General features: G+C 35.7%; 1 protein-coding gene across 1 annotated transcript in view; it reads right to left on the bottom strand.

The window, feature by feature from the left end:
• LOC126334994 (sodium-independent sulfate anion transporter-like) overlaps nt 1-14,881 on the bottom strand; it is a 696,684-nt gene that overhangs the window by 4,218 nt on the left and 677,585 nt on the right. Inside the window, exons 7-14 of the mRNA XM_049997810.1 lie at nt 12,116-12,336; nt 10,199-10,376; nt 9,847-10,011; nt 7,975-8,136; nt 4,748-4,888; nt 4,335-4,480; nt 3,999-4,172; nt 3,724-3,877 (exon numbers count right to left, since the gene is read on the bottom strand). Of these exons, the coding sequence (XP_049853767.1) occupies nt 3,724-3,877; nt 3,999-4,172; nt 4,335-4,480; nt 4,748-4,888; nt 7,975-8,136; nt 9,847-10,011; nt 10,199-10,376; nt 12,116-12,336 (1,341 nt within the window). The remainder of the gene's footprint in view (nt 1-3,723; nt 3,878-3,998; nt 4,173-4,334; nt 4,481-4,747; nt 4,889-7,974; nt 8,137-9,846; nt 10,012-10,198; nt 10,377-12,115; nt 12,337-14,881) is intronic.

Below are 14,881 nucleotides of genomic sequence, written 5' to 3'. Positions count from 1 at the left end.
AGTATGTCATCTAAATGTGCAAACCAAAATTTAATCTCTCAAAACTTCATTAATTCTCTGTAAGGTACTGTGTGCATTCCTGAGGCCAAATGGTGTGAAACTGAATTCATAAAGCCAGAAGTGGGTGATCAGTGCACTCTTTTCCGTATCACTTTCAGCTATTGGGATTTGGCAATATGTTTTGAGGAGACTGGCTTAGAGAATATTTTCTTGCCAACAAGGATGGAATTTACATAATGTGTATATGAGCCTGGATAGCAGCCAAGAAGGTCTAGTCATTAAGAAGTTGATAGTCTCCACAAATACCCAGCCCACAGGTATTTAGAGCGGTGAATTACGCAGGGTGTTTATAAATTAATATCGGTGTTTTAACACTTTATAATATTTATTACTTTAAACTTACATTTGTCACATTGGTTGAACTTCACTGTACCCAAAGCTGGATAGCCCACAAGCGGCCTAATGACAGGGCTTGCTTTGCATGACTTCCACGTTCTCCTGACCTAACACCATGGGATTTTTTCCTTTGGGGCTTCGTCAAAGATCGTTTGTACATGCCTCTGCTACAAGCAGACCTTCCTGAATTAAGAAACTGGATTGAAGCAGCTGTTGCTACAATCACTGAAGACACACTTATCAATGTTTGGGAAGAACTCGGCTATAGACTTGATGTGTGCTGTGTGACAAATGGTGCTCACATTGATCATTTATAAGATTCTTCTTGGTAAAACTGTTTGGGTTGCTCTTTCATTTGACATATCATTTATAACTGTAAGTTAAATATAATAAATATTATAAAGCATTAAAACCCTGATATTCATTTATAAACACCCTGTAATATGATTCATTTGGAACTAGATTTTTTTGTTTAGACAGGTTTAATTTACACTGAGCTGCCTGGTGGGCTTTTGAGTACACTGGTGTGCCACTGCTGACTGCACTATAATATTTAACACCATGCTTAATTTCTCCTTGCATAATGTGAGATTTGTCATTTAGGACATTTCATAAGTAGTCCAGAGTATTTACAGTTAGTATGGAGTGAACTAACAGAACTGCACAAATCAACTGTACTCTGGAGTGCAGCTACATGTAACTGAGTATGGCTGTCAACTAATAATTTTCTTTTCACTTCTGTTAATAAGTGAATTGATGGAGGAAGTCTGCACTGATCACATCTCATACTGTATTGGTTACAATGAAAGACCACTGAAAAGTTTTAAAAGTATTTGTATCTCAGATCCATTCACAGCATAAAGTTTGTAATCTGCCTCTTTAACCTTATCCTTGGGTCACACTGGTATAATGGAAATTTCAACACCGTTGTCAACCTCAAGTTTTATCCCTAATGAACAATCAATATTGGCAGCCTGATATAACTGCTGCAGCAGAACACTCAGCTGCTAGTGTATATGCCAGTTGGAGTTTCTCTCCCTTTTCCATTGGCAAGGCTGGACACATGTCTTATGTCTGCAGTTTGAGCTATAACAAAAATGAAAGTAGCAGTACTTTCCCAAACTATTATATCACAGCTTGCTGCAGTCTGTGCTGTGAGTATGTCATCATGATTGATACTGTTGTTCCCTAGAATTGGATTTATGCACTCCACTTTCAAGCTCTTTGATCCTTACCAAAATATCTTTCACAGATACAGAAAAATCACATGTCACAGAGGACACTTTCTCTGAAATTGATTGAGGTTTCTGATTGCTTTGCATTTCCATCATTTGTTCATCCATTTGTGTTAGTATGTCCACATTTTCTTTGGAAATTATTAATTTATTTCGGATGCTACCAGGAAGTTTTTTTAGCCAGGGAGTCTCCAAAATTTGATCTGTAATATTCATTTCTCCATAAACTTTCATTTCTCAAAGCAACAGACTGGGCTTCACATCACCAATTTCTAATTTGCTAACTAGTTTCTTAATTTGATGTCCTTCACTTTCCTTAAAAAGTTATTAACAGTCTTTCTTTAGCTAATTAATATTTGTTGTTTTCTTCACTGTTCATGAGATTCCATATATTTTTGATAAATCAGCACTCTAACTCCACTAGCAAGTAACTCAATTTGGTATCTTCAGCCTGTATTCCCACAGTTGTGAATTGTGCTTCGGCCTGACAAGCCATATATCAGCAGAACACACGCATAAAGATGGTTATAAGTAAGCAGGCTTTTGGAGCCAGAGGCTGCTGCTTCAGGAAGAAGAGTTGAAGGGGAAGGAAGAGCACTGAAGGAAAAGTACTGGAGAGGTCTAGGAAAAGGGGTGATTTTGGGAAAGTGACCTAGAACTGTGGGTCAGTGGAGGCTTACCGGGCAGGAATAGAAGATGGATGAGTAGATTTTTTATCTATCCAATTAAATTATTTTGTCAAAAATTAAGTGTTTCCATTGTGATATTAAATCTTTTTTTTCCATCAGACTTCTGACTGGTGTGATGTGGCCTACCACAAATTCCTCTCCTGTGCCAATCTCTTCATTTCCAAGTAGCACTTGCAACCTACATCCTCAATTGTTTGCTGTATGTATTCCAATCTCTGTCTTCCTCTACAGTTTTTGCCCTCTACTGCTCCCTCTAGTACCATGGAAGTCATTCCCTGATGTCTTAACAGACGTCCTATCATCCTGTACCTTCTCCTTGTCAGTGTTTTCGACATATTCCTTTCCCCTCCAATTCTGTGCAGAACCTCCTCATTTCTTACCTTATCAGTCTACTTAATTTTCAGCATTTAACACCACATCTCAAATGCTTTGATTCTCTTCTTTTCCTATTTTCCCACAGTCCATGTTTCACTACCATATAATGCTGTACCACAACGTACATTATCAGAAATTTCTTCCTCATTGAAGGCCTATGTTTGATAGTAATAGACTTCTCTTGGCTAGGAATTCCCTTTCTGCCAGGGCTAGTCTGCTTTTGATGTGCTCCTTCCTCCATCCATCACCGGTTATTTTACTGCAAAGGTAGTAGATTCCTTAACTTCATCTACTTCATGACCATCAATCCTGATGTTAAGTTTCTCACTGTTCTCATTTCTGCTACTTCTCATTACTTTCATCTTTCTTTGATTTACTCTCAATCCATAGCCTGTATTCATTCAGCAGAGCATGTAATTCTTCTTCACTTTCACTCAGCATAGCAATGTCATTATTGAATCATATCTTTGGTATCCTTTCACCTTGAATTTTGATTCGATTCTTGAACCTGTCATTTTTTCTGTAACTGCTTCTTCAATGTAGAGATTGAACAGTAGGAGTGAAAGACTACATCCCTATTGTATACCCTTTTTAATCTGAGCTCTTCATCTTAAGTCTACCACTCTTATTATTCCCTCCTGGCTCTGTATGTTACCCATTTCTCCTTACAGCTCACTCCTATTTTTCTTAGAATTTTGAATATCTTGGACCATTTTATGTTTTTGAATGCTTTTTCCACCTTTGTACTACAGACTTTGATATCCTTTACTATCACGAGTTATTTGAAGAAACTTTGTTATGTGCGCACGTACACGCACACACGCACACGCACACGCACACCCACACACACACACACACACAGACACACACACTGAGAGGGAGGTGGGGAGAGAGAGAGAGAGAGAGAGAGAGAGAGAGAGAGAGAGAGAGAGAGACAGAAGTTGTGATAATTACTTTCATATTGCCACATAATTTATTTCAATAGTAAACTACATTTATAAGAAATATAAATATAAAAATTAAGATACCTTTCAGCATTTCATTCAACTCTGCTTCATTGCTACAATGCTTAAGATCTTTGGGTTGCACTCCCTGGAAAATTTCTACCACACTTGGTTTTAGGTTGTAAAAGAGTATTGGTTGATTTCGTTTGTAGAAGTCTTCAATCAAAGACTTGATACCCTGCAAGATATATGCACAGTATTACAATATTTGTAGGCTTCTGTGAATTATTTAAGTTTATTAAGCACACATGAAATACACATATGTCAAAATAAATTTACTGCTCAAAAACTGCACATACCTTAGCTGCTGTAAAGTCAACAGCTTGAATATGTCGACTATCAATAACAACTGGAATTGAGCTTGATCCCTGTTTAATGCCTGCTTTTGAAACCACATTTCGTACATATTCAACAGATGGGAATACTAAGCTTCTGTCAGGAGTAATTAGTAGATATTCACATCCTGATGAACTCTGGAAAATAGGAAGACAAGCATATGAGCAAAAATTATTGTTACAAAGTGGAATAGTAGATGGAACAGGGCAAAAGGAAGGAAAAAATTCCCAGTTCTAAATCACTGACCAAACTCAATGATTAATAACTACAACGAAATTTAGAGAAATTGAATTACTCACCACAAATTTTTCCACCTTGACTGATGGCCTTGCAGAGGCATATAATAGGAAAACAACATTAATCCCAATGCCGACTACAATGCCCAGTTCCAAGCGGTAGAAAAGGCATGACAAAAATGTTGCACATGCAGGGATCAGGTCTATTTCTGAAATGAATTACTGACATGTTAAAATTGAAATTGGCAAAGATAATCTTAAAGTAATAACAAAAAATATGTATGTACCGGTACATGAAAAGCTATTTGGCTAGACAGTTAAACACCATATGATGATAATGTTAAATAGTCTGATGATCAGTAAGGAAGAATTGGCTTTTAACATGAATTATGGCTGTAGTAGACATAGAAATGTTGAACATTTCATGATCAAATAATATTATATTCAAAAACAAAGTAATCTCATGTAATACTTACTTTTTGTTCTCCACATAGGCTTCACCACATGGAATTCTACCATGAACACAACAGCAGCAATAATAACTGCCGCAAGAGATGCTTTTGGGATGTACGCGAAGTATGGTGTGAATAAATGGAGAGAGAGTATCACAATAATTCCTGAAAAAAAGTGATGTTATTAATCACTGTTTATAATTAATTTAATGATTGCAGACAAAATAAGTGTATCATGCTACTGCAAATAGTGCACAGATAAAAAGGTTAAATGACAACACATTTCTTTTGTGTTCAACAGATGTAAATTAATTAATGAATGCTATTGACAAACTACAGTCAACATTTCCATTCAACACTGATGTTATTTATGAATCAATTTTCCTGATATGTGTGGCAACAACAGTCAAGATATTTGCTTCCTTAATTTTCCACTGGTGTACATCTAGCCAGTGCCAGGTTGGGACTGGTGTGAGACTTCAATTTCATGAAGAACCAGCCATACCTGTATATAGGCTATTATTATGATGGCATTGCCAGTCTCAAAGGTGTTTTAAACCTACTGCCGCTGCCCCCCCCCCCCCCTCGCATTGTCCACCCTTTTGTATGAGGAATTTGAGGAATTTGTGTACCCCTTCTGTAAAACCTAGTGTGCATTACATGATGAAATGTGACCAAGTTTTTCAAAGTATTTGCAGGCTGTGGGAACCAGGCTACTATTTATCTGAAGGAAGTGGAAAACTGCTTAAAAACCATATCCAGAATGGAGAGCACTCTGTATCTCATCGTTAATCCATGAAACAAATTCAATCTGGGGCCAGTGCACCTCCCCGTGTCTGAGAAGAGTGGGATTTAACCAGTTTGGCTATCGAGATGGATTCAGCACTTTTGCTAATATTAAAAAGGTAAGACAGAGTCAACATTCACAGATAAATCTCTGAAATATTAGAAAAAGGAAGTATTTTACAAACAACTGATACATAAAAATATGTTTTCAAGCACAATGTATGGTTTCTGAACATATAAGCACACAGTGTCGTCTTTGCACTGTTAAAGAATGTCAGGATCTCAGTACTGGTAAAAAATAAAGATTACATTTCTGCCACATTTTTGGACCTCACAAAGACATTTCATTTCAGAAGTTGTACATTGCTACTCTGAGCACTGGAACAGGTAAGCAGACATAAGAGAGAACACCAATATATGCAGTCTTACCTACAGAAAAAATGGGAAATAAACTATCTAGAGAAAAGTATGAATCTATACCAATAAAAACAGAAAATAAAAGAGGAAATAAGCAAAATAACATACATATAGTGGCCCATTGTTTAATTTTAGGCCCAGTCTTATTCCTGATATTTATTAACAGTTCAGAATCATGCACAAAATCTTAATAATGTATTAAACATGCAGATGATACTACTGTGTAAGGGTGGAATTGCTGTTGACTTGAAGCAACATCTTTTAATGGGCGGGGATCGGGGGTCCTCTCACATACCATCAGGTGCTACTTTATAGTGCAAAAATGAATAACAACACCAGTAGAAAAGGAAGCTTTCAAGAGGTAATGAATAGCACTTTTCAAGGTGGTTCAAGTTTTTCCTCTAGCTTGTTTGGACATTTTTCAGGTTACATCTTTCATAAAGAAAATTACAGGAGTGTTTATTTATTTTCGTCCCAAGATCTTTGAGGTATGTATATTATACCCTAGCTGCTGGACAAAATTTCACTAATTTAAACAATTTTACATTGCATATTATTTGCTAGGGTCATTTTTATTATGTAAGTGGAGGAGTACTTGTACGATGACATGACTGAGGAAGAAATGGGAGTCAACAGAGAAGATGTAGGGGGATCCAGCAATAAAGTCATTGTTTAATATAGCTTTGGAAGACATGTGATCAAATCAAGCAGGAGGGATAGATAACATTTCTTTGGAATTTCTAAAACCATTGTGGGAAATGGCAACTAAATGGCTCTTCAAATTGGTTTGTAGAATCTATGCATCTGGAGACACAATATCCATATTTCTGACAAGAATAATTTGCAAAAGAATTGAAAAGAAAATTGAGAACCTGTTAGATGATCATTGCCTTTGCTTTCAGAAAGATAAGGGCACCAGAGAAACAATTCTAGCACTGTAGTTTATAATGGAAGCAAGACTTAAGAAAAATCAAGTCCACTTATAGGATTTGTTGACCTGGAAAAATGTTTGACAATGTAAAATGATGCAAGATGTTCAAAATTCTGAGTCAAATAAGAGCAAGATGTGGGAAAACATGGATAACATAGAATATGAACAAAAAGCAAGAGGGAACAACAAGAATGGATCACCAAGAAAGATGTGTTTGGATTAAAAAACAGTGAGAGACAGGGATGTAGTTTTCCACATTTACTGTTCAATCTATACATCAACTAAGCAACAATGAAAATAACAGAAAGTCCCAAGAATGATATTAAAATTCAGGGTGAAAGATTTGCTGATAACAGTGAAAGTGAAGCATTACAGGCCATGTTGAATGGAATGAGCAGTCCAATGAGTACAGAATATGAATTAAGAGGAAACCACAGAAAGACAAAAGTAATGAGGAGTATCAGAAATGATAACAGTGAAAGACTAAACATCAAAACTGAGGAACACAAACTAGATGCAGTTAAGGAATTCTGCTGTCTTGGGAGCAAAATAACACATGAGTGATGAAGCTGAGAGGACGCAAAAAGCAGATTAGCACAAGCAAGGAAGGCATTACTAGCCAAGAGAAGTATCAAACATTGGCCTTAACCTGGGAAAGGAATTTCTGAGAATGTACATTCATAGAACAGCATTGTATGGTGAGGGAAAACCAGAAAAGAAGAGGAGTGAATCATTTGCACTGTGGTGCTTTAGAAGGACACTGAAAATTAGGTGGAATGATAAGGTAAGGAATGAGAATGTTCTTCAACAGAAGTGGTGAAGAAAGTAACATATGGAAAATACAGAGAAGAAGAAGAAGGGGCAGTATGAGAAGACATGTGTCAGGAGATCAGGGAATAACTTCCATGGTACTATATGGAGCTGTAGAAGGTAAAAACTGTAGTGGAAGATGCAGATCAGAATACATCCAACAAATAATTGAGGACATATGGTGCAAGTGCTCTTCTGAGATGAAGAGGTTGGCACAAGAGAAGAATTCTTGGCAGGCTGCTTTGAAGATGACTAAAAAAATTGTTAATTATGGTTTCTAGCTGGTAATATGTGTCACAGTAATTACCTGTGTAAATCCCACCAAACGTAGTGGCGACTCCACTTGCATGATTTACAGCTCCACGAGACAATGCTCCAGATACAGGCATAGAACCCACAAATGAAGACATGATGTTGCACACGCCCAGAGCAATCATTTCTTGTGTAGCATCTACTGGTTTACCTTCAGCTGCAAGTATTAAAGTGTCATTTTTTAAATCTGCACCAAAATTTATTTACTAAAAAGTCAAACAAGCAATTAAACAATGGTTATCAATATTAAAGCTATGATTAAATAAATTACTTCCATCTTTGGTGTAAATTACTATTTTTTTCCCTTCATGTCAATGCTAGAATGATTTTATTGCTTTGTTGTAGACATTCATTTCCTTTATCATTCAACCAGTTATTCCTCCAGTACATCAATCTTACTGCATTCAATAGAATACACCATGAATGTTATTTTATTATGACCTATAATCTCTGACAATCAAATGCATGAACTTAATAAAAAGCTTTCTGCTGTTTACATTTGATCACTTCAGTTGAGTATTTTTCCTCTCTTTACAGTATCAGATTTTTAGTTGTCTACAAACCCAATGAATATGTAAAGTGCAGGAAGTACCTTTTATTAACAACATATAGAAAACTGGGAAAAGCAACCACTCACCTTTAACAGATTGATGCCTGGAGCACAGTAACATACAACAGAAAAAAACATTCACACTAGCTTTTAAGCACTAGCTTTTTTTTCCCAACACTAGTACATAACCACATACATTCACATACATAACCACACAGACACCCAAATGCACACTTCCTAGGCCAGGGCATCAATGCTGCCTTTGCAATGGGAGAGTGCACTTGAATATCTGTGTGGTTGAGTGCATAAATTTTTATCCTAAAGCTGGAAAAAGAGCCACTACTCAAAAGTTAGTGTGGATGCTGTTTACTGTTATGTGTTATTGTGCTCCACAAATTGATCAACTATAAGTGAAGGAGTCGCCTTTCCCTAATATTATCTATTCCTCCATCCAGCAGTTTTCATTATTATTTAACAGTACACAGAAACTGACATAATGACAGTGGCTTACTGACACAGTTTTCAGGAACTGTTGCTGTCTGTTATTGTAATCCTTATTTTTTTTTTACTATTGTGAAGGTTGTTCTTTATAATGGATCTATAGACCATGAAGTGGAGTGAATATATGACCATTACAACACTACAGTTCCTGGTATATATTATGTTCAAAACAGAATTTACTTTGGTGTTGAGAAATTAATTCTGATTCATTCCTCACAGCATAAATATTTGACTGTAGCTGTCATATAACACTATCACCAACTGTATTGTTATCATTGGTAATATAAAGCTTTCAAATGCAATTCCTACTGCATGCGAAGCAAGTCACTTGTTGACAGCTGTGTCCTGCAGTACGTCAGTAGTTGCTAGACAATAACATTAAACTGATTCATAATCCCTCATAAAGTTCACATTTTGAATGTGAGATATAAATAAGAAACAGTTTCATAAATGAACTATAAATGGTATTATTGCTTATGTGCATGAAAATCCTCAGTGAAAGGATCCTAACCACATTTATGAATGAAAGTAACAAATGATGATGGGACGAGAACTTCCTTTACAATTAAAACTATGTGCTAGACTGGTCACTCAAACCCAGACATTTACTTTTTACAGAAAATGTGATTAGCATATTGTTGGTCTAAGCTGCTTCCTAGTTGAACTCAGTGCTTCATACTTTCAATATATGTCTACTACTCTTCCAAAATGTGCATAAGCTCTCTTCAGTATATTACTGGGCTACTGGGAGATGGATAGAGACCAGGGTTTTTTGTGTTAATAAGTTTTCAAATTAATATTCTAATTGAAACTCACAAAATACTTTCGCCAGAGCTATGTTTTCCAGAATGGCCAGCAATGGAACAACAAATGTAGCAGAACTTAGGTTAGAAACCATGTTCAAAAATGTGTATGTCTGGTTGTTCACTTCAGCAGAAAATGGTGGAAAAGTGAATTCTGGGAGGCCACCTTTGATTTCTCCTGGAAAAAAGAAAAAAAAAATATGTGAGAAAGATTTTTATTCCCCAAAAGAAAGTATAGCATATTAAGAGATATAGTGAGTAATATTTTTCTATTAGATGATGCTTTCAATTTATTCACTTAATTATGTCTAAAAGAATGATTTAAGTTCAAGATAAAATGCAATGCCACAAATCAAGTTATTTACCTGTAAGAATAAATGGTTCCTCCCCATGCTCTTTGAACATGTATGCCATTACAGCACATACAACAACAACAATTATATTTCTTGTAGTTGAAACAAACCAAAGGAGTTGACCAAGAATTTTCTGAATTTTTGTTTTTTCCTTTGGATCAGCAGGACCAACAGGAATGTCTTTCACTTTCTATAAAGAGTAAAGAAAAGAAATCATCAGTGGAGCCATTTAACTGCACAAAACCTACAGCAGATGTTGCAAAAGAAGATCCCTAACACTTGCAGTTCGTATGTTCTGCAGCTTCATGCATCTACCTCAACCAATCACATAATGTAATTTTGTATAGGTTTCCATCACAACATCTCAATGCTGACACCGCTCTATAGACAACTAATGTTTTCGCCTGCAGGCATTTGCACTTCACAGTTGAAAACTGGCAACAGCACTGACAGCTGTCAGGGATCTTCTTTAGCTTAGCTTACTATAGAAAATAGAAAAGGTGCAGATGATAAATGTTTAGCATGCTATAATTTCACTGCCATTTAACTAATAAAGCAAGTAAGAGCACTAAATAGTTAATGTTGATCATGCAGCAATTGGACACAAATAATTTGCTTTTCCATGGTTTTCATGTTGCCCAAAATGCCACCACCATTTTTTTATCTGCTTTAAAGTTCTGTTCTTTATTGGATACCTACAATACATAAAATTTTATTGGTTATTCTAATATGGACTCTATATGTATAAGATTAGGCATAGTTTATGTTTTAATATATTACTTTTTGCTATCATGACTGCAAGCGATTCAGCTGGATAAGTCAAAACCTGTCTTGGTGGTAATTTGAGCCCTGGTTTCTCACTGGATTTTGTTGCTCCTTCTTAACTATGTTCTCACATTTAACAAAAGCTACATACATGTTTAAAAAACTCTATTTCACAGTGCCCCAACTAACTTTTGCATTGATGCTTGGTTTAGTTACATTAGACGATCAAAAATTTTGGCATGCATCGATGTCCTTTTAAAAATAGAAATCATGTAGGCCAAGGCATTTAATCTTTTGGAAAGTCTTCAACTAAGTTCTGATGATGGTGGAATTTTCTGAAGCCAAATAATTATTTACTGCCAGATCTCTGAGTTTACTGAACTGCCAGATCTGTTGGTATCTATGTATTGTGAGCTATTAATGCCTAAAACTTCCTTAAAGTTCTTCACAAATGAGCAACAAGAACATCTGCACCATTTTCGGCAATATTACCCATTTGTGATGAAAGACTTCTAAGGGCAATACAGCTATTTAAGTTGTATCACGTCCTGATATATCACTTTGTCACTACCTTCTGTATCAAGAATGGAACACGTGTCCCCTACAATGTTAGGCATAGAAGATTGATGATTGGTTTGTGAAGTACATCCAGTACATTCTTTGGTGTATCAAAGTGATTGTTGGTTTTATTGTTTCCCTGACATTTACACTTCAAAACAGAGATGCTAACACTAGTCCTGGGATTTCTAATGTGACAACACAAAAAGTGCATTTTTGTAAGGTTATCTAAACTTCTGATGTGCAGAGTACATTAGGTGCACAAAAAGATGCATAAAACTTTTCTAACAGCTGTCGTTCTATGTGTTTTCTCTTTCAGTTCTATCCATTTCTATTATGAGCTTCAGGGCAACATAACTGTCACAGTGGTTGGTCCATTTATTTTGTCTTTTGTTACTTATCATTATGTACCAGCAAACTGTAAGAAATATAACTAAAACTAGTGCTAGATACTGGGTTCTGATCTGCTGTCTGATGTTGAGCCTCCACAGAATCTAATGAAATACAATCTAAATGAATGGGAATAAAAACAGGATCCATTTAAAACAATATTAACAATTTAGCCAATTTTTTCTATAATTCATTTTATATTTTACTTCTACTTACTCGAAGAAGCAACAGGACAGCCATACAAGCAAATCCAAGTATAGTATCCCACTTTCTTGTTTCTGTTATATGCTCAAATACTTTGCGCCACACTTCAAGGAACTCACTTCCAGAGAACTTCAGGCCAAGTACATCCTTTACTTGTGTTGTAGCAATTATGATGGCCGCAGCTGATGTGAATCCAACTGACACAGGTCCAGATATGAAGTCAATAAGGAAACCTAAAAAGAGCAATGAAATTTTAATTTTTTGGTGGTATCATCCAGAACAATACATACAAACACAAAACAAAACCTATAGAATACAACAGAAGGACACTGGCACTACTCTTCGGCTAATCTGTTAGCTACAAGCCAATGCTTAAAATGCATAGAGGGCTACAAAACAAGAATGTACTCCAGAGAAATATATATCAACCAATTACACAAAACAGCTTTTTAATAGAGAAGACTAATCAAAATATATTCATGTGTTCTTCATTCCAAAACATCTGAGTGGGCAACAGAGATATTTATCATCAAAACTTACTGGAAAGTTACTCACAAGCTGTAAGTTCCTGAGAGCATGAAAAATAAGGAATAGTATAACTTTATTAAATTTACAACCAAAATTTTATTATTATTAGTAATATCATCGTAACTGTTACTACCAACAGTAGCTGTAAGACTGGAAATAACTGCACTGAAGAGGTGAACTTGATGATTACATAGTATTTTCAGTTATCTTATGAAGTATTTTATCACTTCCGTTTCATGTAAGGCTTGTGCAGTTTGGTGAAACACTAAGAGGATTAATTAATTTATTTATAATTTTTATAGCTTTCCCATTATCTTATAGCACACTATCATAACAGATAAGTTATGGAAATGTAAAACTGCATTAGGTATGAGAAGGAAAGGATGAATGCAAGGGGAAAAGCAGCAAGCAAACATATAAACTTTTCTTCTTAATAGTAGGATTCTTCTATAGTGACATGTTCTGGTGTCTGGAGTTGTTTTCAGGTTCTTAGACTAGAGATTATCATCTTATATTTTTATCTGCTTATTGCCATTTTCATAGTGCAACTTTTTGTATCTTTCTGTCATACTTCATGTTCCATATCTCTACTTTCTGCTGATTTTTCTTTCATACTGTTTTTAACAGGGTTCATAAAGTGCACTTAAAACAGGATTCTGTTATTATAGACATAGCTTTTGTTGGAATAACTCTGGACTTTCAATACTAAGATTGTTACAATAACTGAAATTCTGTGATGGAAATAACAAACAAGACTGTGACTGGTTATTCTGAATGCACAGGATACTATATACTATCTTTTTTTTCCTGTGATGTGCGTAGTTTTAAATTTATGAAGATTTAAAACAAGTTAACAATCCATGCTACGCTTTGAAATCTTATCAAAATCTGACTGAAGACTTTTGCAGCTACTTTTGATCTGTACTTCATTGTAAGTAACTGCACACCTGCAAAAAGTAAGAAGTTGCTACTAATATTGTCTGCAACATCATTAATATACAACATGAACTGCAAAGGACCCAACATATGACTGCCATGGTCCATGTTTTTCAGTATGTTAAGTGCAGAAAGTATGAGTTGGTTTTCACATGGTTGCTTTTTTTTTAAAAAAAAAATCTGTGCTGGTTGTCATGGAAGGAGTCATCCTATTTGAGATTCTCATTATACCTGAGCTCAGAATGTGTTCTCAGATACTACAGCAAATGGATATCAAGGATAATGGATGGTAGTTTTGTGGCTACAAACAGAGAGATACTGAATGAAATGCATATAGCTGTCAAGAGAAAAATGCAAGAAGCCTTCAGTGACTATCATAGCAAAAGACTGTCTGGAAATCTTTCACAGAACTCAAATAAAATCTGGTAGTGTGTAAAAGTAGTGGCACTACAGTTCTCATCCAGTCACTCATGAATGAAACAGGAACTGAAATTTGGGACAGCAAAGTAAAAGCAGAAACAGTAACTCTATTTTCAAAAGTTCCCTTAGAAAGGAAAACCAATTTAATTCTCATAGATATTAGTGGCAGAAAGAGCTGAAATTTTTAAAATTGAACAAAGCACAAAGTTTCAATGGTATCCCTACTGGATTTGATACTGAATTTGAGATTGAGTTAATCTCTCTTAAAAATAATGTACCACAGATCCCTTGAACAAAAAACCGTGCCCAGTAGTTGGAAGAAAGCACAGGTCACATTATTTACAAGAAGGGCAGCAGAAGTGATCCACAAAACTACAACCCAATATCCTTAACATCCATTCATTGTAGAACACTAGATCATAGTCTGAGCTCAAACACAATAAGGTATCTCAAACAGAAAGAGCTCCTCCATGTCAACCAGCACATATTTCAAAAACAATCTGCGAAACCCCACTCTCATTTTTCACATGACACACTGGAAGCCACAGATCAAGCCTGAGCACAAGATGTAGTATTCCTTGAGTTCCAAAAGGCAATTGATGCAGTAACACACTTATGCTTATTACAAAAATTAGGACCATTTTAGATAATGGGATATCACGTAAAATTTGTGACTGGACTGAAGATTTACTGGTAGGAAGGATGCAGAAGGTTAGATGGAAAGTCATTGACAAATGTAGATGTAACAGCAGGTGTACCCCAACAAAGTGTGTTGGGTCCCTTGCTGTTCACTTGCAGGCAATATTAAAGTAACCTAATACTTTTCACAGATGATGCAATTATTTACAATGAAGTAAAGCTACACAAATGTTCAATGCGATCTTTTCAAGATTT

Source organism: Schistocerca gregaria, chromosome 2 (assembly GCF_023897955.1).
Source record: "Schistocerca gregaria isolate iqSchGreg1 chromosome 2, iqSchGreg1.2, whole genome shotgun sequence".
Taxonomy (NCBI): Eukaryota; Metazoa; Arthropoda; class Insecta; order Orthoptera; family Acrididae; genus Schistocerca; species Schistocerca gregaria.
Note: the sequence above shows the minus strand (reverse complement) of the source record. Positions and strands in the feature narration are given on the sequence as shown.